Source organism: Setaria italica, chromosome V, assembly GCF_000263155.2.
Source record: "Setaria italica strain Yugu1 chromosome V, Setaria_italica_v2.0, whole genome shotgun sequence".
Lineage (NCBI taxonomy): Eukaryota > Viridiplantae > Streptophyta > Magnoliopsida > Poales > Poaceae > Setaria > Setaria italica.
Genome location: NC_028454.1, coordinates 2,564,463 through 2,591,880, shown reverse-complemented (window position 1 = coordinate 2,591,880; position 27,418 = coordinate 2,564,463). Strand labels below are relative to the sequence as shown.

The 27,418-nt window shown below is 46.4% G+C and overlaps 4 protein-coding genes across 6 annotated transcripts; 3 read left to right on the top strand and 1 right to left on the bottom strand.

Moving 5' to 3' along the window:
- Positions 1-1,805: 1,805 nt before the first annotated feature.
- On the top strand, positions 1,806-9,328 carry LOC101760709 (formin-like protein 6). Of its 3 annotated transcripts, none has more exons than XM_022826797.1 (4): positions 1,806-2,271; positions 7,085-7,647; positions 8,164-8,385; positions 8,478-9,328. In XM_022826797.1, the coding sequence occupies exons 2-4, from the start codon at positions 7,192-7,194 to the stop codon at positions 8,529-8,531; spliced, it is 732 nt and encodes a 243-aa protein (XP_022682532.1). In that variant the 5' UTR covers positions 1,806-2,271; positions 7,085-7,191; the 3' UTR covers positions 8,532-9,328. The 3 variants fall into 3 exon arrangements, with proteins under 3 accessions (XP_022682532.1, XP_022682531.1, XP_022682530.1); XM_022826796.1 differs by lacking the exon at positions 1,806-2,271 and adding an exon at positions 5,770-5,906; XM_022826795.1 differs by lacking the exon at positions 1,806-2,271 and adding an exon at positions 5,780-5,918.
- Positions 5,016-5,664, bottom strand: LOC105913467 (succinate dehydrogenase assembly factor 4, mitochondrial). The gene has a single exon (XM_012846472.2). It carries the CDS (start codon positions 5,582-5,584, stop codon positions 5,228-5,230), a length of 357 nt encoding a protein of 118 aa, XP_012701926.1. The 5' UTR covers positions 5,585-5,664; the 3' UTR covers positions 5,016-5,227.
- Positions 9,329-15,600: 6,272 nt separating the features above from the next.
- On the top strand, positions 15,601-16,878 carry LOC101759614 (universal stress protein PHOS34). Its single transcript, XM_004967499.3, has 3 exons — positions 15,601-16,013; positions 16,105-16,330; positions 16,546-16,878. The coding sequence occupies exons 1-3, from the start codon at positions 15,815-15,817 to the stop codon at positions 16,625-16,627; spliced, it is 507 nt and encodes a 168-aa protein (XP_004967556.1). The 5' UTR covers positions 15,601-15,814; the 3' UTR covers positions 16,628-16,878.
- Positions 16,879-17,411: 533 nt separating this feature from the next.
- On the top strand, positions 17,412-21,518 carry LOC101759206 (serine hydroxymethyltransferase 4). Its single transcript, XM_004967497.4, has 4 exons — positions 17,412-18,291; positions 19,221-19,611; positions 19,694-19,795; positions 20,857-21,518. Exons 1-4 carry the CDS (start codon positions 17,458-17,460, stop codon positions 21,099-21,101), a joined length of 1,572 nt encoding a protein of 523 aa, XP_004967554.3. The 5' UTR covers positions 17,412-17,457; the 3' UTR covers positions 21,102-21,518.
- The last annotated feature ends 5,900 nt before the right edge of the window (positions 21,519-27,418 follow it).

The window sequence follows — 27,418 nt, the reverse complement described above, 5'->3', positions numbered from 1 at the left end:
TGGATCTTCATGTAATAGACAAGTCGTTTGGCTTTTGTGCGTGTTGGATTGTTGACATGTGTACTCATGTGTGTGGTTACCTTTATGTTATTGCTTGTATGCTTGTTTACCTTCTCCTTATCTTGTCATGCATTTTGTTATTGAGTTGTGCTTTAATTTAAAAGCTAAGAACCTTTCTAGAACTAAATGTCACAAGGAGATGAAGGACACTTAGTTCTAATTTTTCTCTCTCTTCCCTCCTCTCTCTCTCCTAGTTATAGATCTAGATGACAAGCAAATGAAGCTAAATATGATGGATAGAAGTTCAAAAAGAAGGTTGGAATGGCACAAACTCACCTTATATAGCCACCTCCTCCAAGGAAATCAAGAGCAAAGCCTCCCCCCTTAGATTTGGTGTTTTTGGACTTTTCCTGAGCTCCTGTCAGGCAAGCACCAAAATAGAAGGTTAGCTGGGGGAGGAAGATGAATAGGAACATTTATACTATGCTCTGTGCTGACGGGCAACATAATCCCACCGCTAGCATAGTGGCTCTTTGTGCTGGCGGGCAACACAAGCACCCGCCAGCACAGGTCACCCCATCTGTGCTGGCGGTGGGCTTATGTCGCCCGCTAGCACAGTGCGCGTTGCGTGGGCCATTTCTGAGTTTGGGCCCATTTGAGGTACACGCGCGGCATGCGGTCGCATAGCAGCGTTTTAGTCTCACCTCACTTTTGCACGGGGAGAAACACTTGCTTAAATACTCGGTCACCGGCGCCTCTCTCGAACTCATGTTGTCCTCCGTATCCTCCCCTTGTAGCTTGGGCCGCAACGTCTCGTGCAACTGCGACTGGTTTGTGGGCCACAATGCTCGTAGTGCTACGCACGCTCGCAAGTAGGCCCTGGATCGAACGCGTTGCACAAGTTCGTGTGCGAGGCCAAATTTTTTTTCTCCTGGTGACTTTAGTGGGCCCCACTACCATCAGTGCTGGCAGTTTTTTCCGAGCACCAAAATGGAAGGTTGGCTGGGGGAGAAAGATGAACAGGAACATTTATACTGTGCTTTGTGCTGGCGGGTGACATAAGCCAACCACCAACACAGTGGCTCTATGTGCTGGCGGTGGGCTTATGTCGCCCGCCAGCATAGATGGGGTGACCTGTGCTGGCTGGCGCTTGCGTCGCCCGCCACCACAGTGCCTACTATGCTGGCAGGCGCTCCCCCCCCCCCGGCTCGATGATTCTCTGTGCTGGCGGGTGCCAATCGCGTTCGCCAGCATGCTAATTTCCCTATGGCTGCACAAATCGTTTCTAGCGTAGTGACGCTCCGACGCTCGTATATATGCCCCCCTATGCTGGGGACGAGCGAGACTGTACCGCAGGGGAGGGCTGGCCGGCCGACCGGCCAATAGGCAGGCGAAGTTCTCACCACCACCGCATCTCGATATGTTTGCCAACTTCAGTTGGTGCTTGCGGCCTGCCGACCGGCCGACCGGCTGAGGTTGGTGGAATGGGCTAGAGGGTGGGTGCAGCCGGCAAGGCTTGCTGCCATCTACTACAATGGACTCAAGAAAGGACAATAAGAAATTTGCCGTGATTATTATTGGAAGGAAAGAACAAAAGCCAACTGTATGGAAAAAAATATGAAACAATGGTAGTACCATTGGTGGCTACCATAGGGCATCCTAGCTTCTATGGTGCGGGTGAGAAAGAACCAACGTTAGCCACACACGAGTAAACCACCAACAAAATGCCACGGCACGCTGCGAGGGAACGAGAAGACAGCACGAAGGACGATAAAAAAGCCCTCTTCGGAGCACCACACCCAGGCATGTGGACCCTTATACAAGTATATAATACATTTCTAGGTTTCTATCTATCCTTATCCTCCCGCAGTCCACTCTCGCACATCCGCCCTCGCCCCTCGCTCCCCGCCGGCTGCCCCCTGTCGCCGCGGGCACCAACCATGGCTGCCAACCTCCGCCGCCTCGCCTCGACGTCCACATCCACCCTCTCTCGCCAGCCCCAGCCTCCTGGTCCTCCGCCCGCTCTCCTCCTCCGCCTCGCGCTCTCCAATTCCGCCCCCTTCGCAACGGATCCGCCGGCGCCCGCCAGGAAGGTGGAGGGAGAGGAAGCCGCGGGAGACAAGGGCGCTACCGACGCTGACGAGGGGAAGGCGGCAGCAGCGGCAGAGGAGCGGCATGCACGTGAACAAGGCCACCGGCGAGATCGGCGGCCCGCGCGGCCCAAGCCCACGCGGTACGGCGACTGGGAGCGTGGAGGCTGAACCACGTGAGGTGAGATCGTGGGCAGCGGGTTACGTGTGTTGTGCTGTTGGATTTGCTCTATGATATGATGCTAGTCGTTTTAGTAATCTGTACAAGGATGGTGTGATATATAATACTGTTAAAAATGTGTTTTGCTTTGTCCTATAGGGAATGAATAAAATGAGTTGATAGCATTCAATTCATAATGTTCAGGGCAGTTATACCTTATGTTGTAGTAAGGGAGCATGGGATATGTTGTTCGGCAATACCTAAGACACAATAATAAGATCAAAGCTGCTCTCAAGTACACCAGGAGACTAAGAGGGTGTTTGAATACACCTCCTAAACTTTAGTTACCTGCCATATCGGATGTTTGATACTAATTAGGAGTATTAAATATAGTCTAATTACAAAACTAATTGCACAAATGAAGTCTAATTCGTAAGACGAATCTATTAAGCCTAATTAGTTCATGATTTAACAATGTGGTGCTACAGTAACCATTTGCTAATGATGGATTAATTAGGCTTAATAGATTCGTCTTGCGAATTAATATAGAGGTTCTGCAATTAGTTTTATAATTAGCTCACGTTAAGTTCTCCTAATTAGCATCCGAACATCCGATGTGACCCTCCTAAAATTTAGCACCTCGTATCCAAACACCCCCGAAAGTGATATATACAGTCACAGCAACAACCAAATAATAATAACCACTCAGCATTCAACATAATTAGCTCCTTCAGGTGAAACGAACTAACATAGGCCATAGCGATGATCTTATGACCTCAAGGAAGCGCAGCTGGTCAGAAGGGAAATCAGCAATTTATTATGAAATTTTCTAATCATTCAGATGTGAGGACTGGGCGATGATGTCTTGGATGCCAAAGAGGCTATATAATCTGCAGCTTCATAAAGCTCCTTCCTCCTCTGAGCAATCGTTGCTTCCATGAACTCTTTATGCTCAGCGATGGATTCAAGAAGTTGCAGCAACTCGGTAGCAGCTGCCTGAGTTTCTTCATCATTTTTTAGTATTGCATCTTGAAGCCTCTTCTCTGAATTCTATCAAATCAAATAGAATTTATTTTAAATTATCTGATAGTGAATGTGTTAAGCTAATAAAAGAACACATCTTAAGTAATTAACAAAACAAATACTCCCTCCATCCCATCATTAAGCATTCAAAACTTGTCTCAAATATAGCTGCATTTTGAGTTCCCAACCCATCTTTTACATGTGAACAGACAAAAATACCCTTCCACCCCCTAAATCCATCTTCCCGCATCACTTAAAATGGATTAGGTGATGGGCGTTAATTTTGTTCCACAACTAATTTGGCTGCAAGTTTTTACACGGTGACAAAAAAAAAATGCATGTCAGTCGCCTTTTTGCATGGACCTCACAATTTAGTTGGCGTTGAATCTGGCAACAAATGAACCAGAATTGGCAAGAGCTAATTGTTAGCCTGATGCATATCTAGTGCCAGTGTAACGGAAATTAAAAGGAACGTAGGCAGAAACATAGCGTCATATGTACAGGCATGCAAAGCGGCTAGAGCGGACAATAAATCAGCACGTAATTAGTGCATAAGCAGCTGTAGAAATCAATCAAGGGTAATTTAGTATTTTCTTCAGTCTTCTTAATGTCTGAAAGTTCCTAAATGTAGCTATATTTTGGGGCGGAGGGAGTATGATAAGTACTTTCAAAAATTTGTCTGCCTCCTTTTCCACCGACCTCATCGCATTGTACTTTTTCTCCAACTCATCTTTCATGCGTCTAGCCTCAGCTGTGCGTCTTGAGTCATCATTTGTGATTTCACCATCCAGCAAATTCAAACGAGCAACCATCTAGACAACAGCAAATACAAGAACAACTTGAGATGTATGGTAAAGCCAGGGCCAAGATCTTCTCCATAAAATAATTGTTTAGGATTACCATGAAAACAGACTGGGACAAGGAATTCAAGAACACTAAATAAAGGATGCAAGCCAGAGTAACATAAGTGATGAAATGCTACAACACGGGGGCAAAACAGAAATAAAACCCATTTTCTAATATTTGACAACTGCTCCAACACTTGACTGATTGGCATAGTCATCATTTTATTTCTCTGACTCTGTGAATTAGATAGTCTCCAAGATACTCATTAACCATGCATACATAAAAGTTGCAATGCAGTTCTTTCAGACACCGCGCGGCTCACTTTGTTTTGCCGGTAGTATAAATTCAATTCAGATAAAGGGTGGAAGGACATACACATACATGCTAAAAGATAAATCATGCCTTGCTCTTACAAAAAGAACTGATCTTTACAAAAGACATAGATTAGATAGCCCTCAAGTCTAATCACAACACATCAGTATAGTCCACCAGACGAATTAAATCTGATTTACAATAACAGAAAAATTGAATTTTCATAAGTCAAATCCATTCATTCTGAACAACGTGATGAGTTATATCATTTGGTCAATAGTGGTAATTATTTCAGAAAAAGAATAACAAATCAAAGAGTAGCAAGCTAATTTCAGATCACATTCATTCTGAACTACAAAATGCAATGTACTGTTTGTAAGGAGGGACTTACCTTGTCATGTTTAGCCTGGAGAGTGGAAATATTACTCTTTTCCTCCAGGATTTTAGCACTTCCTTGCAACTGCTTCCATTGTTTCTGTTCTTGTAATTAACGAGGATGCAGTACCCAAATAGATGCACCAGTTCAATATAGCAGCACGAAATTGAAGAATCTAAGGCACCAATGCAAGCAAAGGCGATCGAGATTCTCTGAACATTCTGAATTGAACGCTGCCAACTCATTTTATTCATTCCCCAGAGGACAAAGCAAAACGCATTTTTAGCAGTATTATATATCACACCATCCTTACACAGATTACTAAAACGACTAGCATCATATCATAGAGCAAATCCAACAGCACAACACACGCAACCCGCTGCCCACGATCTCACCTCGCGGGGTGCACGGCGGGGCAGTTCAGAAATCGGAGCAGCGGCCGCCGCGCTCCCAGTCGCCGTACCGCGTCGGCTCGGGCCCGCGCGGGCCGCCGATCTCGCCGGTAGCCTTGTTCACGTGCATGCCGCTATCGTTATCCTCCTCCTCTGCCGCCGCCGCCGCCTTCCCCTCGCCAGCGTCGGCAGCGCCCTTGTCTCCCGCGGCTTCCTCTCCCTCCGCCTTCCTGGCGGCCTCCGGCGCCGGCGGATCCGTCGCGGAGGGGGCGGAACTGAAGAGCGCGAGGCGGAGGAGGAGGGCGGGCGGAGGATCAGGAGGCTGGGGCCGGCGGGAGAGGGCGGACGCCGACGCCGAGGCGAGGCGGCGGAGGTTGGCGGCCATGGTTGGTGCCCGCGGCGACTGGGGGCGGGCGGCGGGGAGCGAGGGGCGAGGGCGGGCGGCGGGGGGGCGGGCGTGCGAGAGTGGACTGCGGGAGGATAAGGATTGATAGGAACTAGAAATGTATTATATTGGGCCCACATGTCACGTCTCCTCCCTCTCCGTCCCCGTCCCCCTCCATCTCCTCCACCCCACGGTTCGGCTACCCGGCGGCGCGTCGTGCTCTGCGCTGGTTCCTGCGGCAGCGGCGGCGCGCGCGGGCGGATGGCGCTGTTCCGGCGGCTGTTCTACCGGCGGCCGCCCGACGGGCTCGTCGAGATCTCCGGTAACATCCTCGGTGCGTGCCCTTTCTCGGCCCGGTACTCGGCAATCTTGCTATTTTAGCTGGGTGCGTTTGTGCGAACCTGCTCGCTCGCTCGCTCTGGGGCTGGGCTTGTTGGACCTGTTCGTCGGGGGCTTCTTGGAAGTAACGCGTGCCACGGCACCGAGAATCCTGCCCACACAAGCCACTTCGCACGCACCTGTTCTCGCTTTATTCCCCATTTCTCGAGGGGGGAAATTATGTAAAAAAAAAAGAAGAGTGCGTTTATTTTGATCTCGAGGCGGGGATTTGCCTGGGGAGTGGAGATAGCTTTGCCCAGACTTTGTGGCTTTGTGCCGGTGGGTTCGGTTCATGCTTTGACTTGCGGAAAGGCCGTTGCTTAGCTGTTGCTAAACTATGCGCTTGACCAAAATAGGGGCACGGAAATTGACCAGAGTAGTTGGCTACCGCGTTGCCATTGTCTCTCTTTTTTTTATATGAACTATCATATCTCCATTTTGAAGTGAAACTGTTTTAGTTGGGTGTGATTGTTTTCAACAGCAGTTAGTTCAGTTCATGGGATTTAGCATTTATATGATACTAAATTAAGTTTTCTATGCTTGGTGGATGGGATGGACCCAATTGTCGGATCGGAGAGTGGATGGGATCAGATGCACATTTGCTCATTTATGTGAAAAATGGCAACCGTTGAGGCTTACATTCTCATATTAGTGCGAAATATGTATTTAAAGATAATATATCATGCCATTATTTGATCTTACTGTGTTTGTGGGGAAGTGATTTTATCGAATTGTTGACAAGTGTCACCTTGATGTTGTTGTTCAGGCTTTTTTTAGACGAACCTGTTGTTCAGACTTCATCCACTACCTTATCAATTTGATTTGAATTTTTTCATGACTTCTTCTGATAAAACTAATTGTCCAAAACTAGGTTCATTTCCCCCATTTATCATCCACCTGTGCAGCTTAGGTAGTACCTATTACATTTCCTTTTCTCAAGTATACATTGATGTTTCATTGTCTAAGTCGACGCTACTTCAAATTGAACTTTATTCCCAACATTCTTATGCAAATATTCTGGTCATCCTTTGTACATTATTTGTAATCATACTGTTTAATAACGAAAATAGCATTTGTTCTCTGTTTCTGATGCTGACTATTGATTGCTTCTTTACTTGCCAGTATTTGACCACTGCTTCTCCACGGATTTACTTGAAGAAGACAAGCTGATGCCATACATTGGAGGAATCTTAAAACAGCTACTTGGCAGCTACTCCATCGACTGATTCATGCTATTCAACTTTGAGGGAGGCAAGAAGGACAACCAAATTGCCAGCATTTACTCTTACTACGACATGAGTGTGATGGGTTATCCACGTAACTATGAAGGATGCCCCTTGCTCACCATGGAGATGATTCACCATTTCCTGAGGTCTAGTGAAAGCTGGCTCTCGTTAAGCCAGGACAATTTTCTGCTTATCCATTCAGAACATGGGGGGTGGCCAGTCCTTGCCTTTGCATTGGCAGCTCTACTGGTTTACCTCAAAAGGTGTAGTGATGAGAGGAAGGCTTTAGGGATGGATTGCAGACATGCACCAGATGGGCTAGCTGAGCTATTCTCACCAATTGACCCAGTGCCTTCTCAGCTGAGATACTTGAATTATGTGTCAAAAAGGCACACATCACCAGAATTGTGGCCTCCGGTTGACAAAATGCTGAATTTGAATTGTATAATAATCAGGAAGGTACCGAATTTTTATGGGCAAGGGGATGTAGACCAATATTCTGGATTTATGGCCTAGATCCCCTTGCACCTAATGACAGGGCTACTAAAGTTCTTTTTTCGATCAGAAAGACAAGTGTTTTTCTCCAGCTTTATACACAGTTATAATTTTGTTTGGTTATCAACTATCATGAACCGCATATTAGTATTTATGGCATGTCTGTGGTGTTTGTCCATAATGCTTTGGCTCAATTGTTTAATGTTTAAAATTGTACCGATCTATTTAAAATATACCATTGCAACCTTACAAGTTTAATTAAATTTATTTTCTATTGTTATGAATAAGTCCAAAGCTCAAATTTCGAAGTGCTTAATCTTACCTTTTTGTTATTTATTTTATCAGCCTCCCAATTTTTTCCCCCGAATTGTAGGATAGGTGCATATTTGATGTAAAACTATATATATGGTATCTTAAGACATTTTCAAGCCTGAAGTGATGAACTGATGCATATTAAACTGTTCTTGTTTGCAAATTCAGGAAGAATGTGAGATAATCGAGGTTAATGTTCATTGTCCTGTGCAAGGAGACATTGTAATTGAGTGCATCAGCCTGGATGAGGACTTTGAACATGAAGTTATGGTGTTCAGAGCCATGTTTAGCACAGCTTTTATTGAAGACAATCTGTTGGTGCTTGATAGGGACCAGATTGATATTCTATGGGACACAAAACACCGATTTCCTGTGGACTTCAGAGTTGAGGTAGTTGGATAATTCTTATATCTTATTGCATCAACTGCTCGTGCCATTTCACCTTTGTATACATTTACACATATTTTTCCTGATAATTGTAGGCTATATTTTCTGATATGGACATGAGTACAACAATTGGCAAATCTAAGTTATGAAGCGAGGAGAAAGAAAGCCTTGCAAAGGTTGATGATGCCTTCAGTCATCTGGATTTGTCAAGCAAAAAATGATCACATCACAAATCATGAACCAGACCAGAAGGGATTACACAATGAACATGATGGCTTTGATGCAATACCTCTAGAGGAAACAGAAACCAGCAACTCAGCAGCTGAACATAGCTTTGCTGGATAGCAGATCAGTTCAGATTCATCATATAGAACCAGCAGATAACCATTCTTCTACGCATTCTTTACCAGAAGCAGAAGCTCCTGGACCAAACTCTCAAGGAGATTAACTGTTCAAGGATACATCAGCACGGGATGAGCCAGAAGTGGATGGCACTAAGAATGAACCCAATTCAGAAACACCTAAAGATGCAGAAGCTGGTGGTGCTGGAGCTGCAGAATGGTCTGACAACAACTCAGATGTGTTCCCGTCAGATTCACCCTCAAGCAGTGCTCCTTCTAGCCCGCCAAAGTTCGACGAAGATATCCTGGAAGAAGCTGGAATGGTTGAAACTCGATCACAACCGACTGAACTGAAGATATAACGGGTGTGCCAATTCCTTCTACTGCAAATTGGGGCTCACCTGATCCAAGAATAAATGGATGATGGAGATGCCGAAAATGTACTTGAACAGATACGTTTACACAACACTATGGGAAAAAGATGGTCGGTCGGACCATAAGCATGTACAGTTCATTTTTCTCAAACATGTATGAAAGATTTAAGATATCTCCAAATTTTGTTGAAAGTGTGCGTACCGGAGTAGAACTTCAAATTCTTCCTACTATCCTTTATGGCAATCATGAATTCTTGATACTTCGGGGGTTGAGGCGCAACAAATCTGGAGAAAGTTTGGCGCTCATCATATCGGACTCTACTCGCAAAAAAAAAAATCATATCGAATCGGGAGAAAACGCTGGCGTGCTTGGCCAACACCGTGGGCGGCATGGAGGCGGCGGTGCGGTGTGAATGGCGGTGAGGTCAGACGCAATGCTGATCTCCGTTCACTCAGTCGCGGCGCGTCGCTTACCATGCCAAACGGCGCGTTGGGTCTATAAAGGCCCAACAACGAAGCCCACCCACTGGCCACACACGGCCCACTGGGTCCATAAATACCTGGGATCGCAGCTCCGAGTCCGACAAGCCCGCCACGCCCGCGCTGGGCTGTCTACAAAGCCCGCACTTTCCTCTCTCCCTCCCTCCACACAGACACGTGAGATGACACGAGGGCCACCTCCTCCAGATCACGTCAGCACCAAGCACCCTAGATCGCGACGATGCCCACCATAACCACAGGCTGCCGTCCCGGCGGCGGCGGCGCGCGGAGCGTGGCGCCGCACAGTGGCTCAGAGATGGCGGCGTCGGCGGAGGATCCCGAGGAGCGCAAGCGCAGGAGGGTTAGGAAGAGCATCCTACGTCCTGTTCGGCTGGACTTATAAGCCGGCTGAAAAGCTGAAACGGCTGATTTGTTGTGAGAGAAAAATACTGTTCGATGGCTGATAAGCTGAAGCGGACAAGCTCCTAATTAATCGCCGTCGCTGCGTCCTTGTTCTTCGTCGTGCTCCTGCTCTGTAGCCTCTTCATCCCCGGCCTCCCCTGGTGCCGGAGGGCCAGGGAAAGGTTCTTCACGCTGGATATCGCCGGCGTCTGCGTCTTGATGGTCGTCTTCGGCTTCGACTTCGGTTACGTAACACAGTTCGTGTCGTGATGGTTCTGTAGCTTCCTCGTGCGCGTGGACAAGCCGGGAGCCTAGAAACGTGCCGAATCCTATTTGTAATTCACAAATTCACAATGTCTCAGTGAAAAATTAATTAGCTTTTATACTCATCGAAGACTCCAACTTAGGTGGACAAGTTTTACCGAACCTCAAACAACCATTTTAAAATTCGGATCCGTCAAATGTACATGACAGATTTTAGGCATGTATAGATTTGGGAGCAATAAATGTGGTACAGGATAACTTCAGATTTTTGTCATTGTATGGTAACAAGGCCCTATTAATGTAGTTGTGACGCTAGCTTCACAAATCTTGTATGCAAACGCTCGTATATATTAATAATATATGTTCAGGTTGGCATATCTAGCCTGCCGTAGTTCTTCTAAAAAAAGTTGTGACATAGCCGAGTGGGCCCGTGACAAGCGTATTAGTATATACGTGTCGCAAGGACAAATATTGGGCATATAAAATTATAAACATTACACGAACCGAACTTGTATTTTTCTATTTTTTCATAATAAACTATTCAGGTAATGACCACAGACATCAAACAAAAACGCCACAATAAATCACATATACACAAGTTCCTGGCTCGTGAAAAAGATCATTGACATAAATAGCTTTGGTCCTTGGGCCCACAGTCGGCGTCTCCAATAGTATAAGTTTATAAGTTAGTTGATAGCTCATAGTTGATGTGGGTCCCGTGTACATGCACTACTATAAAAATGACCTCTCGTCCTTAGGTTTAGTACCGGTCACTTTTGGACCTACCGGATCCAAGTTTGGAATCCCCCGGAGGCCCTCTAGTACCGGGTGGGGACTCCACCTCGTACTAGAGGGTGACCTCTACTACCGGTTGGGGCCTCCACCTGGTACTAAGGATGTAGTACCAGGTGGAGGCTCCAACCCGTACTAGACCGGATGGAGCCCCCATCCGGTACTAGAACCCCTGTCCTCGCGCGCCCACCTCCTCTTTCTCTATCACTTGACACACTCTCTCACCCGCACCCCCCTCCTCGCTTCTTATCCTCTCATTCATCTCCTCTATCTCCTCACACTCCATCTCACCCGCTCACACTTCATCTCCTCCTCCCCTCCTCTAGATCTGCCTCCCTCCCCTCCCCCCTCCGCTCACCCCTCACCGGCGGTGCTTTCTCTCTTCGGCTCTCGCATCGCCTCATGTGCACGATCAAAAAAGGGAAGGGTGTGCGTGAAAGAAAGGTTGGCTCCTATCTGGTATCCACCTTCTGCAAGTAGATAAAAGATGAAACTTTCCAGGCTCATCTTGTCCCCTTCCTCATCTTCTTCCTAACGCCGCAGTCGCCTCCTCCTCCTCCTCCACCCCGCCCAAATTCCTCAGAAATTTATGTGATGCTTTATCCGATGCTCCCATCGGATCATCCGGTGCCACTACTCACGTCACGTAACCATTGAATCCCCTTGATATCATTGCTCCGATGCTTTCTCCGATAGGGCTGACAGATCATCCAGTACTGAAGCGATTCTAGCCAAAACCTTCTGTTTGATTTCAAAGTAAATTTGCTTCGTCCGACGGTCAACTACGTAGGGCGTCAGAACATCCGGTGCTATAGGGTTTCCTCTGCCTCCTTAGCAAATTGCTCCGACGCTTGTAAAATGACCTCCATCGGATCATCCGGTGCACTCGAGATTTTTCCTATTTTTCCCGTTGTACCAATTGCTCCGATGGTTAGTCCGACGCTTGCTTTGGTGAGCCATCGGAACATCCGATGGTGCATTTTTCCTTCTAACTTGTTCAAAACAAGCACCAAAGATACCGTCATCTTAATTATTACATGAAAATATCCGTGCAATTAAGGTTGTTTATGACACGGAGCTCCACTCTTGCATTTGTCTAGGGCTTCTTTAGCATAGCTCTAGCTCTAACAAACTTTTTTTAGAGCCAGTCATTCCTAGTTCCAAGAAATTCTTGGATCTAAAGTGTTGTCAGCACATTAAATCTATTTGGTTGAATAATATTGTTCTTATTCTGTATTAAACATTTATTTATCTTTAAACCTATCCACTTGGGTTAGTGTAATCAACTCAACATGGACTTCAGTGGTAGACGACGTGTTCATCAACAATATTGTTCTTGTGATGACTTCACCAAAATCAAGAGCTGCCAGCCCGTTCTCCTGGACACTTCCATGGGTAGGGCTCACGTGAGTTCATAAGGGTGCATTTGCAAACATACATATGAGCGACTACTTCTGTGTTAGAAGCGTCATACGGCATACCACGGCCTATGGCAACAAGGCTATGGGCACAGAAGCAAATGGAGGAAGCCAGAGGAAGGGTGGATGACAATGAAACTCAATAGCGATGCTGCTTTCTGACCTGGTACTGCCAATGGTGGCAAGGCAAGGGATTTGTTCTCAGATACATGATGGTGACGTCATCATTGGAGGTGCAGGAGACCTCTCATATGTTGCCGAGTCGTTTGAGGCAGAAAATATTACCTTGTACGGAAGCAACCAAAGCAGCACCGCGAGCGGGAGCACAAAGGATTGTGGTCGAGGTTGATGCTGTTAACGTTGCAGCAGCGTTGAAGACCACAACCTAAGATAGCCCATGTACCCTCATGCTTAACATTTTATTCAGGTTTATGTTCCATCCTGCCTACACCATGATAGCACATGTACTCTCATGCTTCAGGCTACAGACCACACCATGATCAAATGTGACTGTATCAGCAAACTTTGAACTTTAGACTTCAGCAGCCAGAGGACTCTCATGCTTCAGGCTACAGACCATAAGATCATCAAATAAGACTATATAAGTAAACTCCGAACTTCAGACTTCACCATGCATCGAAGACGGGTTTGCCGGCCGTATGCTGGCCCTTGCCCAGATATGCCATTGCAGACAGAGCATAGCTAAATATATCCAACTGATGAATGATCCCAATAAGAAAATCGATACATGTCGCCACTACAGTTTCTTTTTGAAAGGCGTCACCACTACAGTCTCAACTATCAATAGGCTTCAGTTGCCTGAATCCGAAACACATGAGAGTAACCCCAATTCGCCCCACCAAAAGCAAACAACACAGTAGCCCTAACCCATCAACATAAGGCTCAACCATGAATAGCTCTGTGCGAGTGAAATCAATTGAGAAAAAAAAATTGACTAGGAATACAATTTAACGAGGCACAAACCGGAGCAAGGAATTTTTTGCCCTTCTCTCATTTGAAATTCAAGAAGTCATAGTGATCTGCTCTGCATCCCATTGTTTCTGTTCTTGTAATTAACGAGGATGCAGTAACCAAATAGCTGCACCAGTTCAATATAGCAGCACGAAATTGGAGAATCTAAGGCACCAATGCAAGCAAAGGCGATCGAGATGCTCTGAACATTCTGAATTGAATGATGTCAACTCATTTTATTCATTCCCCAGAGGACAAAGCAAAACACATTTTTAACAGTATTATAAGGGTGTTTGGATACACCTCCTAAAGTTTAGTACCCGTCACATCGGATGTTTGGATACTAATTAGGAGTAAACATAGGCTATTTACAAAACCTATTGTACATATGGAGTCTAATTCGTAAGACGAATCTATTAAGCCTAATTAGTCCATAATTTGATAATGTGCTGCTACAGTAAACATGCGCTAATTATTGATTAATTAGGCTCAATAGATTCATCTCGCGAATTAGTATAGGGGTTCTGCAATCAGTTTTATAATTAGCTCATATTTAGTCCTTCTAATTAGCATCCGAACATCTGATGTGACACTCCTAAAATTTAGCACCTCGTATCCAAACACCCCCTATATATCACACCATCCTTGCACAGATTACTAAAACGACTAGCATCATATCATAGAGCAAATCCAAACGCACAACACACGTAACCCGCTGCCCACGATCTCACCTCGCAGGGTTCATGGCGGGGCAGTTCAGAAATCGGAGCAGCGGCCGCCGCGCTCCCAGTCGCCATCTTGCACGGGCTCGGGCCCACGCGGGGCGCCGATCTCGCCGGTGGCCTTGTTCACATGCACGCCGCTGTCGTTATCCTCCTTCTCTACCGCCGCCTCCGCCTTCCCCTCGCTGGAGCCCTTGTCTCCCGCGGCTTCCTCTCCCTTCGCCTTCCTGGCGACCTCCAGCGCCGGCGGATCCGTCGCCGAGGGGCGGAACTGGAGAGCTTGAGGTGGAGGAGGAGGGAGGGCGGAGGACTAGGAGGCTGGGGCTGGCAGGAGAGGACGGACGCGGATGTCGAGGCGAGGCGGCAGAGGTTGGCGGCCATGGTTTTGGCTTGGTTTCGCTGTCGTGTGGCGGCGAGCAGTGCGGTGCTTTCTCTCTCCGGCTCTCGTGGCGCATCGTGTGTGCAATCGAAAAGGGGAAGGGGGTGCGTGAAAGAAAGGTTGGCTCCTAACCTAGCGGCCTTTCTCGACCCGCCGCCAGCCACCGCCAACCGGCTGTCCGGCCTTGCCCGGCCGCCGGCGCTCCCACGCCACCTTGCCTCTGCTGGCGGCCGCACCACCACCATCGCCGGACCTGCCTTAACCCCCCCTCCCCGACCTCGTTTTCTAAGTCCGACAGCCATTGAAGCCCCCCCGAAACCCCGAACCCTAACCTCCGCCACCCGCCACCTGCCCTCGCCGACCTCGGCCACCACCGGTCACTCCTGCCCACCACCCACCCCTCCACCTAGCTCGCACCCCCTAGCCCCCTCCGCGTTGACGCGTGAACGTCGGGGGAGACGATGGTGAGGATGGAGGAGATCGTGCGGCCCACAACAGCCACACGAATCTCCAACAATAGAAGGTGAAGCTTCTATCCACCTTCCGAAAGATGGATAGGTTTTCCGTGAAAGGAATGGTGACCCGACCTCTTTCTAGTCCAGTCCGAGCGACGTGCTCAGTTCTACTCGACCCATTACGAAACGGGCTTCGGGGGCCGTGGATGGTGATCCTCCTGTCGCTTGGGCTCACTACGAAGAAGAGCCTGCCAAAGCCTAATTGGCCAAAACGTTCTCCTCTCCTGTTAAAAAAGAAAAAAAGAACAAAACGTGTGTCATTGTAAGCCAAATAGATGCATTTGCCTTCAAATCCATCAGTTTCTTTGGAGAACAAGGTTAGTTTCGTAAAAATCCATTGGGTTTCACTTTCAACGCACGTTTGAAATGGCACCACCAGATGCTACCCACGTAGACACATTCACACATAAGTTGCTGGTCCGGCTGGTCCTCATGACCGTTCCTCGTACTAGGTAGGACATCGGGATCACCGGATCGGATGGGTGTTTCGGGAAGCGGGAAAAACCGGGGCGGTGAGGATAAACCCAGCGGCGGCCGCGGCCGCCCAAACCCAGGGCAGTGTCACACGGAGACGGGGACAGCCAGCCAGGCGCCGTGGCAGCCCGTGCAGAGCACCTAGCCGCGGGCTTCTCCCCCTGTTTTAAAGCAGGCCTCTCCCCTCAGCCCCTTCTCATCGTCATCGCCATCGATAGCAGCATCCAATTCTTGTGCGACCCGCTCCGCTCCCCCCCAACAACAATTCGTCCAGCGATCCTCGTGCTCAGTTCTCCAGCATGGCATCCGCCGCTCCCCCCGCCACCGCCGCCGCCGGAGCCGGGCGCCGCATCGTGGTGGCCGTGGACGAGGGCGAGGAGAGCGTGCACGCGCTCACCTGGTGCCTCGCCAACGTCGTCTCCCCGGCGGGCGGCGACACGCTCGTCCTCGTGCACGCGCGCCGCTCGCGCCCCGTCTACGCCGCCATGGACAGCGCAGGTAGGTATCGCTACCGCATCAGTTGGTAGGTTGCGTGCGCGTTGTTTTTCCAGGCTCACCGTAACAAGTTGCGACGCGCTGCTGCACGCAGGGTACATCATGACCTCGGACGTGCTGGCGAGCGTTGAGAGGCACGCCACCGCCGTCTCGGCGGCGGCCGTCGACAAGGCAAAGCGCATCTGCGCCGAGCACCCGCACCTGGCGGTCGAGACGCTGGTGGAGAGCGGGGACCCGCGGGACGTCATCTGCGACGCCACCGACAAGGTGGGCGCCGACCTGCTCGTCATGGGCAGCCATGGATACGGCTTCATCCAGAGGTATCAACCGGTCCTTTTCATCTCATTACTAGGAGTACAAGCATCCACCCATCTCAATGACGCGAGTGCGACGCGATGGCCACTGGCTGGATGAGGATCAGAGTCCAGGAGACAGCCATTGCTTACCGTCACAACTCACGTCCAATTCCAATTTTGACATTTCTCCTGCCGTCGCTTATGATCTGGGTGCGAATGATTGTGCTGTGACATTGCAGGGCGTTCCTGGGCAGCGTCAGCAACCACTGCGCGCAGAACTGCAAGTGCCCGGTCCTCATCGTCAAGAGGCCTAAGGAGTAGTAGAATGACATCCTTGCAATGCAATGCTGCAGCTTGCGAGCCTGTGGCATCAACTATATGTAAATATATATTTTTTCTCTTCACATGCCACTGGTTTCTTGTTCAAGAACATGATCCGAGCGCTTCAGCTTTCTGTCAGTTGTTGTGCTGCATATTCTCTTCTGGAATCTGAGCGCAAAGTGGTTACTCTCCAGCCGCATTGCAGCTGGAGATGCAGCATCTCCAAGATACTGTTTCTTCTAACACGATAACTTCAAACGCTGCTCAACCGCATTTTACAGCTCTAGCCCACCCCACTCCTCTGAAACCTGTTTCATTTCAGATTTCACTTCGTTTGCTAATGGCTGACATAGTGGCGTCAGTGTATTCACTCTCACCTCATAACGTAGTATGGGTTCTCACCTTGTTTTCGTATAATCGCAGCTCTTCTGCCTGATTCATTTCGAAACATGAGTGAAAAGAAGACTACTCGAACCCACAAATTAGAGATTTTGATTTTATTTTATTTTCTTTAGGTTCGTTGTTTTTAGTATACAGCCAATGCTTTATTAACAGTTGAAATGCATCTCTTAAATTCCCGCTCTCAGCCCGGTCCATCAACAGTTCGAGACCCAGCCCAGCAAACCCGTTCTAAAAAACCCGTATCTCGCGCCCACACCAACCCCCTCCAAACCACGCAAAAAAAATTTCGGCAGGCGCATCACATCGATTAATCTCGAGTATTTTTTTTTTCAATTCTCCGATAAGGTAGCTTCCTCCGTCGACCACCTCGCCCGAACTCGCACCCGCCGCACCCACTCCCTCCCACACCCACCGCCACCAACCTCCACATGTGCACACGCGCCATCCTCCCGTGCACCACCGATATATCTTCCCGCGCCCCCTTCTTCCCTCCACCACCACGCTTCCCACCCCATCATCCCCTCCGCCTCCGCCCTCGTCCCTTCCTCGCCGTCGCCACTCCCGCCTCCCCTTCCGCAGCCGCCATGGATCCCGTCGCCACATGGGGCCTGACCCCGCTCGCCGGCGCGGACCCGGAGATCTACGACCTCCTGGAGCGCGAGAAGCGGCGGCAGCGGCGGGGCATCGAGCTCATCGCCTCCGAGAATTTCACCTCCTTCGCCGTCATGGAGGCGCTCGGCTCCCCGCTCACCAACAAGTACTCCGAGGGCATGCCCGGCGCCCGCTACTACGGCGGCAACGACGTCATCGACGAGATCGAGAACCTCTGCCGCTCCCGCGCGCTCGCCGCCTTCCGCCTCGACCCGGCCGCCTGGGGCGTCAACGTGCAGCCCTACTCGGGCTCCCCCGCCAACTTCGCCGCCTACACCGCGCTGCTCAACCCGCACGACCGGATCATGGGCCTCGATCTCCCCTCCGGCGGACACCTCACCCACGGGTACTACACCGCCGGCGGCAAGAAGATCTCCGCCACCTCGATCTACTTCGAGAGCCTGCCGTACAAGGTGAGCGCCGCCACCGGGTACATCGACTACGAGAAGCTCGAGGAGAAGGCGCTCGACTTCCGCCCCAAGCTCATCATCTGCGGTGGCAGCGCGTACCCGAGGGATTGGGACTACGCCAGGCTCAGGGCCGTCGCCGACAAGGTCGGGGCGCTGCTGCTCTGCGACATGGCGCACATCAGCGGGCTTGTCGCCGCACAGGTACAATAATCTCTGATAAATTGTTCTCGATTAGCTAGTTGCTTTCATGAAATTTCATCTTGCATTCCCATTGAAACGGCAATTAGTTGGATCTGAGAGATGTGGTAGTCTGGATTCTATTTGCTATCTAGTCTAGGCAAATCAATTATTGTGGTTGTTGAATGAAACGCTGGATTATTTAATCCCATATTAGATCTCAGTGTTTTGCACGTTTACTGATTTTAAGATTTTTTTATATGGACGCTTGCTGTCTGTTGTTTTGTGCCTTGTCTTGTTTTTTAAGTAGTATAAATGTGCCTTGTAATCGTGAAATCAATGTTTTACCTGCTTTAGTTTGTCTGAATGTATTCCTTTGATGGTGATAGATCTGATATTCCATCTGTTTTCATGTTTTGGAGTATTCTCAGTGGATATGATCCTGCTTTAGTGGAATTGCACTCAGATACTCACCGAACCAATTGAAACCATTGCAGGAGTCTTCAATAGTTTGTACTCTTTTACGGCAATATATTAAAGAAGTAGTACATGGTTGTTCTTTTGCAAATTACATAGCGCGTCCTTGTGCACATTATTGCTAATCAAATTTGGGCTTATGTATGTCAAAATGTTTAAAGTCGTATTCATGCTTTTTTGGTCTACATTTGTCATGCAATGATCGTGCATATATAGGCAATCCACAGTAGAACCTCACAATCAATCTGCTGCCGCACAAGGCAGACATATTTCTAACTCATTGTACCCAACGGCTCCTTGCTTTAGTTAGACTTAGCTAATGCACTATTTGATGGCCATAATACAGAAGGTGATATTATTTGGCTAATGCAGTAATGCTTGCATATCATCATCCTTCTTTGAGTACTGGAGGAGACCTGAAGAGATTATTCACTACAAATGCTTAGTTTGAAAATTTTTGCCTTCCTCCATTTCAGGAAGCCGCAAATCCTTTTGAGTATTGTGATGTGGTTACCACTACCACACACAAGTCTCTACGTGGGCCAAGGGCTGGCATGATTTTCTACAGGAAAGGCCCTAAGCCCCCCAAGAAGGGCCAGCCTGAGGGTGCTCTGTATGACTATGAAGACAAGATTAACTTTGCGGTGTTCCCATCTCTGCAAGGTGGCCCTCACAATCACCAGATTGCGGCACTTGCCGTTGCTCTGCAGCAAACTATGACACCTGGCTTCAAGGCCTATGCAAAGCAAGTGAAGGCGAATGCTGTTGCCATTGGAAACTATCTCATGAGCAAGGGCTACAAGATGGTGACTGATGGAACTGAGAACCACCTTGTCCTCTGGGATCTCCGCCCTCTTGGCTTGACTGGTATACAAATTAGCAATCCAATCGGGCTTCATTTTATTTGGTACATATTATAACTTGTTCTAATGTTGGCTTATGTCTGCAGGAAACAAGGTTGAAAAGCTCTGTGACCTTTGCCACATCACATTGAACAAGAATGCTGTCTTCGGTGACAGCAGTGCATTGGCTCCGGGTGGTGTCCGCATTGGTTAGTAATATCAGATTTTTCATTAATTCTGCTATGGTACAACCCTCCATAAACGATTACATATGGCAGTTTGGAAAATTGGGGTGGTTGTTATTTGGTAGCCTCTCTTCTTAGCAAAGAGGTGATATGTCTATAAATATTTTAGGTGTGTTTACTTTGACCCTAGTGCCCATGGGTGGCAAGCCAAAATTTGGCTACTTTGACCAAATTTGGCCACCATTTGGTTGGGTGCCAAAATTTGGCTTTGCAACACTGTGGCCACCTAGTTCATTTTGGTGTCCAATAGGCCAAAATCTTGGCCACCAAATTGATGGCCCTGATTCTTGCATGCCAAAATTTGAATTCGCCTCCCCATAGCAAATTTGTTCCTAAGCCAAAACACCCCAAAATGGTTTCTCAAAGTGGTAAGCTTTCAATATTTTTGGACATTTGTCCGTGATGCATCAGATGCGGGATTCACACAACCTGTTTGTCCAAGTAACATATTTAAATTCTGCATTGCAAGTGTATTGTATTGGACCATTGTAGTACACTGTACACTGGTAACCATTGTCCAAATTCCATATGGAATATTCGGTACTTGTGCCCTTTTTTGATCCTTGTTCCATTGAAGGGTGACTATACTCTGCCAATTAATCATTCAATCTCTTTAACTAATTGCAGGTAGAATAATAGTTTTGGTTCTATTTCAGTATTTCACTTGACTCTTCTTCACACTTTCCTATACAAAAGCGGTGTAGCGCTTGCAAATGTAAATGAGTTGGTTGTCAAGATTCAAACCTTGCTTTGTTGGTATCAGAACTCCATGGCCTACATATGTATTCCAAGACCTGTGCTTGGACCAAGTCCAGTATCATCCTTCAGCTAATGCTTTACCCTGACAGTGCATGTTAACACTTAACACAGCTAAGAACTCAGCTGGAAACCAATGTCATACAATTAAATACTGCACCCATTCTTTAGCGTAGAACATTTGTTCATACGTACCTGATGCTACAAGTCTACAACTTTACTGGAATGCTTAAACAATATTTCTCATGTATTGTTGGTATGGTTTTCAGGTGCCCCCGCAATGACCTCGAGGGGTCTGGTGGAGAAAGACTTTGAGCAGATCGGCGAGTTCCTCCACCGGGCGGTGACCATCTGCCTGAGCATCCAGAAGGAGTACGGCAAGCTCCTCAAGGACTTCAACAAGGGCCTAGTGAACAACAAGGACATCGAGAACCTCAAGGCTGAGGTGGAGAAGTTTGCTGACTCCTTCGACATGCCTGGGTTCACGCTCGAGAGCATGAAGTACAAGGAGTAGATGCCTTCTCTGTGTGGCTAGGCAAGGCCCTCCAGTACTAAGGTCTTTCATCGCTGCGGCGTGGGTGCCATGGCGCCGGACCGCCATGCTCGTGAGGATGATGATGCATTCTGGATTTTGTCTACCCCGTCAGCAGGATAGGCTCATAAGCGCCCCCTGCATCCCTGGTTTGGTCGCCTTCCTCAGTTTTTCAGGTTTTCCTTCTAGGGATTGTTTCACTTGGAATCATATGGGAATGTCAATCAGGTGTTTGCCAATAATAATTCAGTGGTTTCTGCTCCCCTTGATCTCGTCATTACTTGTGTATTTTACTAGCTTGACTTAGGTGATACATTGTTTTGATTAAGTGATATTGTTATAACCAGCCCGCATGCGGGGGGGATTCAAGTTAGTATGCATATACCGGTTTCTTTGCAACCTAGCCAAATACCAGGTCTGGAGTTGGTGATGTCATATGCTAGAAGATGCCTCCCTTTTATGAAGTATGTATATGTATGACTTTTTCTTTGCAAGGGGACTCAAAATGTTCCTGCAGCAGTGGTAAAATACGTTTTCACTTAGTGGGTACTACAGATATTGCTGACTAATGCATGGCTTTAGGATTTGTACTTCTTAGTTTCGCAGGTCAAACTTGCAATCTTGGAAGGAGTTAATTTAATACAAATACAATTGCTGCTTCCATTTGTTTGAGCAACATATTGACATTGTGTAATGGACTTTGACTCCAATTTAGCAGTTCATTTTTTGATCTTGTGTGCTGATTTCTAAACAAAGTGCTGTTCTTTTTTTTTTATCTTTCTTTTGAGTATTTATTATCGTGTGTGTGGAGATTTACACGTCATGTACCTCAATTTTCCTCTCTTTTTTCTTTGTACTGCAGTCTGTGGGGTAGTTGGAGCTATTACACCATGTAATTTTCCATTAGCAATGGTAGCCCGAACAGTCTCACATTGGCAAAAATGTTAAAAACAAAATGGTAGCTAAGGCAGTACAATTTTTTTAAACATGGTCTTTGGGCAGGTTGGATCAGCTTTGGCCTGCGGCTGCACTGTTTGCCATTCCAATCTTATTTGAGTATTATTTCTTGTGCTTATATATTAATCGATGTGATAGTCAAAAGTCAGGGTTACTAACTATGGAGTAGAAACCAAAGAAACCAGTGATTCACGTTACTTCGGAGCTCATTTTCCATGCATTAGTTTTAAGGTTCTAGAGTGTAAGCAGCGGTATTCGACTAGCAATTTTTGTTAACCATAGAAGCTGGGTTATTGTTTCTAAACAATGCTAATTCATATGTCGCTCAAATAGAATTGCCTGCTACAAGGTCATGTGCTCGAAGTTGACAGTCAATTCCTTTCAGTCATTAGAGATTAGTTAAGACTTAATGTGAGCCTGCAGTTTATTGGTGGTATGCTCGAAGTGACTAATATTACTAGGCATATAGTTCTTACTCAGTGTGCCTTTTGTTTTCTCAGAGATAGCTGAACATGCAATTATCTTTGCATCCAATCAGTTATGTGCTCTGGTTTCCTGATGAGCCAACTGGGTTTTTGTGTTTCAGCTTCTGCTTCTTTGTGTTTCAGCCTACCATTTTAGTGCGCAAGTTCTGAAATGATTGGAGGTCACTGTTCCCGCAATGCTTAGATCTGCTTCGATATACCGCCATATCGGTCTCTATTTGTTCTGATTTAACTCATCCTTCTCTGAATGAACAAGCTACTTGATGCATCTTTTATACCTATCTTGTGAGACACTTCGATAGTACTTTCTGTAGTTGAAACTCAGTACTAAGTTGGATACTCCGAGACAAAAAAAGGTTGACCACCAACCAACCTCTGATCTGATAAACTAGATTCAGAAACCTGATAAAGTCATTTTTTTAGATCAAACCATACTGGCATTACTTTTCATGTGGCTGATACAAATATTGATGGCAATATCATTTGCCAAGAGAGTAATAGTCTGACTGCACCCATTCCAGGACCAGCCTGTATATATTTAGATTTTAGCCGGAGGTGTAGTACATCAAAATGCTTGATGCTTGTTATTGCATGATCATAGGCGCTCTCTTCCTTTTGGCTGCTGATGGTGTTAATGACGGTTAGCAGCAACGATGTTGCTGTCTACGTTTGGGAGTTATGTGGGTTCTCTAACATCATTGCTTGTGTGTTGATCTAGAGACCTGGTTGGTCTGCTTGCAAGTTTACAGGCATGTTCTTAGTTCCCTCCTGTCTTTACTTCTTTGTCTGAATGATGTATGAAACTTGTATGTATGGGGATACCTGACTTGAAAAAAGGAACTGCTTCTTATATTGTGATGAATAATTATGTTGCCAAAGAGCTTCTCAGTCATGTATAGCAGTAAAACACCCGGCGGAAAAAAAACTTACACACCTCTATGTTTTTTTTTTTGAAACGGAATATCACATTCTGTTCTGCGTGTTGAGCTACACACCTCTGTAATCTGTACAGCTTGTTCAGTTAACCGTAGTTCAACTTGAGTCCCACGGAACCACTGCGCGAAGAACCGTATGTTGCAAACGCCCGTGCTTATCCTGAGGCAAGGAGTACTGCAGCTTTCGAGCCTGTCTGTAGCATCATATATGCATATATGTACTTATTTCGTTCCAAATTACAATTCGTTTTGACTTTTATAGATACAATTTTTATTATGATATAATATATTTCGTTTTAATTTTTCTAGATACGTAACTTTTTATATATATATATATATATATATATATATATATATATATATATATGTATATGACATAGATACTATATGTCATATAGAAAAAGGCCGCGGGCTTGACGCCGGCGGCAACGATGGAAGCCGGTCGTCGGAGCACAGCGCTTGCAAACTGCGAGCCTGTGAGGCGAGGCGAGCTCAGATGTCAGATCCACGAGCACATACATCCTCAACTTCTAAATCCAAGCATTGATTTTGTTCTTCCGGAGCATTGATTGGAATCGCAGTGGCTACTGCTTTGATTGTACAAGCATGAACGGATGTTTGAGCACCAGCGCCCCCGCGCCGCGTCGGATGGCTGGTGTGGAGCAGAGGGAGAAGTAGAGAAGGAAGAAGGTATCGAGCAGGAGCAAAATTAGGAATTTAACGGTGGTCGGATGAAAAATCGACAGAGTGTAATAAAATTTGAAGTCGAAGTCAGTGTCAAATAGTGAATGAAAAAATTTTGAGGGCTAAGCAAGGAATGTATCATTTGTCTGATGTCAAATAAAAAATTATTTCCAAAGCTATGTAACTAGAAAAGTTAAAATGAATATTAATTTGCGACGGAGGGAGCTCATCACATGGCACTGGTTTTCTGTAAAACATGAATCAATCACTAGAGTTTTCTAATGGAACAAAAGATTCAGACATATCTTCAACTATTGTCCTGCATACTCTGGTCCAAAAATTTAGGGGATGTTTGGTTCAAGGGAGTCTAAACTTTAGTCCTATCACATAATATTTAGATATTAATTAGAAGTATTAAACATAGTCTAAATATAAAACTAATTACACAGATGGAGGCTATTTCGTGAGATAAATCTATTAAGTCTAATTAATCCATGATTTGATAATGTGATGCTACAGTAACTATTTGCTAATGATGAATTAATTAAGTTTAATAGATTCGTCTCGCGAATTAACCTCTGTTTCGTGAGATAAATCTATTAAGCCTAATTAATCCATGATTTGATAATATGATGCTACAGTAACTATTTGCTAATGATGAATTAATTAAGTTTAATAGATTCGTCTCGCGAATTAACCTAGAAATTTTATAATTAGTTTTATAATTAGCTCATGTTTAGTCCTTCTAATTACCCTCCAAACATTCGACGTGACAATAACCACCGGTATCCAAACAGCTCCTTGTTCCCATTGCACCAACGTGTTCTGCACTGGCTGACATAGTCGCGTCAATCACAATGGCAAACGGCACGAGCCTAGAGTCAATGGCTGACAGCAGGGTTTAAATCCAATGTTGACCTCCAAGCAGGTAACCAGTTAGAGAGAAGGTAAAACAGCAAGTCAAAGAGTAGCATGAACTTAACACATAATATCGTAATATTACGGCAGTAACACTTCTGCAGCAAAAGAGGGTCCTTGCCATCATACATAAGACCATTTAAATTCCATCTTAAGCGAAACTCCAGATCCTAAAGGTAAAACTGAGCTAGGAAGGGGAAACACATCCATGCTTCTCCATGAGCATAAACTTCCATCTTACTCCTCGGCTTCAGCCTCACCGCTCTTCTTGTTGTTCTTCCTTGAGTACCTCAGGTTCCTCAGGAACTTTGGGTCCATCTGCAAAGATGGCGGAAGGGAATGGTCAGTGGAAGTGCTAAAAATGTGTCACAATAACAAGCCATAAGGTCAGCGAAGCGCTAACAAATAGGAGAATTGGCAAAAACAAGAGCTGTTGTGCTTCAAAGTCGTGCATCTCTTAGTAAATAACAGAAGTGCAACATGAATCAAGGCTGTGTAGGTGCTCAGGTAACCGCTCAGGAGGAAATAATGAAGATTATTCCCCAGATTCATCAAGCAGTGGTCTGCTCTCAAAAAGGTAAGGTCTCATCATTGCAGCAACCTCAAACTTATCAGTACAAATTTTACAATAGGCAGAGTCTAATAAAAATACCAATCGAGCAATTGGACTATCACAAACACAAATATTATGAGAATATTTAAAGGTAGAGACAGGAACAACGGTAGCTAAGGATTTTGTACAAACCATAGTTGTAAAAAGGTACTAAATATGCTTTCACATCACAAGTAGAAACAAGTCCTAGCAAACCGATAGCAACTCATGGTTACTGGAACAAACCAGACACTTTCCTAAGAGTAGCGCTAATAAACTATTGACCCAAATTCAGAGTGCCAAATTGTAAGGCTAATAGATTACACTAGGCTTCCAAAAACATAAATTTGGATCTTTCAATACCACATCGAGTAATTGATTTGACAAATAGCACAGAAATCTATCATTCAGGAAATGACCTAATAGTCAACATGCCCAACCATGTGCGCCGCAAGCCCAAAACCTCTGCTCTCCAACGGAATGGCCAGTGCCTAAAAAAATTGGCATCCACGAACCAGAGGCGTAACGGTGTGTGTGTGTGGGAAGAGGGGGGGGGGGGGGGGGGGGGGGGCGCGGCGCACAGCTGCACGATCGAGCGACCCGGAAAAATGGAAGAGGAGCAGCAGGAGCAGATTATCTTACCCCCTTGGTGGAGGTCTGGCGGTGGCGCTTGGCCTTCTTGATGCCGTTCTTGTGCGCCTTGTACGACTGGTTGTGCGCCGTGTGGTTCTTCGACTTGGCCATCTCGAATCCCTTGCTTCCTTCCACCAGCACAAACAAACAGACAGACGGCGAATCAGCGGGAGGGGAGGGTTGGATCTGCGGAGAAGACGAACACTATGTATACGAAAAGATCGAGCAAGGCGGCGGAGAGTTACCGAAGCGAGCGCTCGCGAAGGAGAGGAGGGCGACGAGTGGTCCGGCGGCTAGGGTTTCCGCGAATTGCCAGGAGAGGGAGGTTATGTAAGGGAGGCAGGGCGTGTGGTAAATGACCTTGTTGACCTCGGTGCCTTCCCGCGGTTCGATCGTGAGCAGGGCTTTACACGTATCGCAAAGCAGGCCCGATTGCGGAGTCTTTGGGGTTTCCGTACGATCATGGGCCTCTTATACTACTGGAAGGGCAGGTGGGCTCTTTGAAATAGAAGCGTGTTGATAGGTTGGGCCTGAGGCTAAGAATCGTTTTGGTTTGGATGACCTGAAGTGAAAAAAGAAGCAAAACTATTATAAAAAAAAGCAAAACAAAAAGAGTAAGCAAAACTCGTGAGAATTTCGCAGGAACGATATGCAGTTTTTAACAATAAAATATCCCCACGAGGTTTTTGACTTGTGTAGGAAATCAAATATCAAATAGGAGTGGATATTTCCTTTATCAAATAGGGTTCAGTATGCACAGTGAACTTGCTAGTGAAGCCATTTACAACTACCAGAAGCCCAGAAAGCAAGGATGAGAACAGTTCTTCAATTTAGAACTTCAATCTTCCCTCCTTCATGAATGGCTAGACAGCTTAGCTTGAGAATCTAATTTGTTCCCTTTTCTCTTTTTCTTTGTAAATAACTTCCTTTTACATTAACATATTTTAACCAGTGGTGCCTCTCCTGTTCTTTCAAAAAAATTTAGAACTTCAGTATTGATATGATTTCATAGCTCAAGTCATAACAGAGTTCCAGATATGTACATAAATAGTTTAATTCTTTTTCTCAACAATATAAGAAAATAATATCTATTAC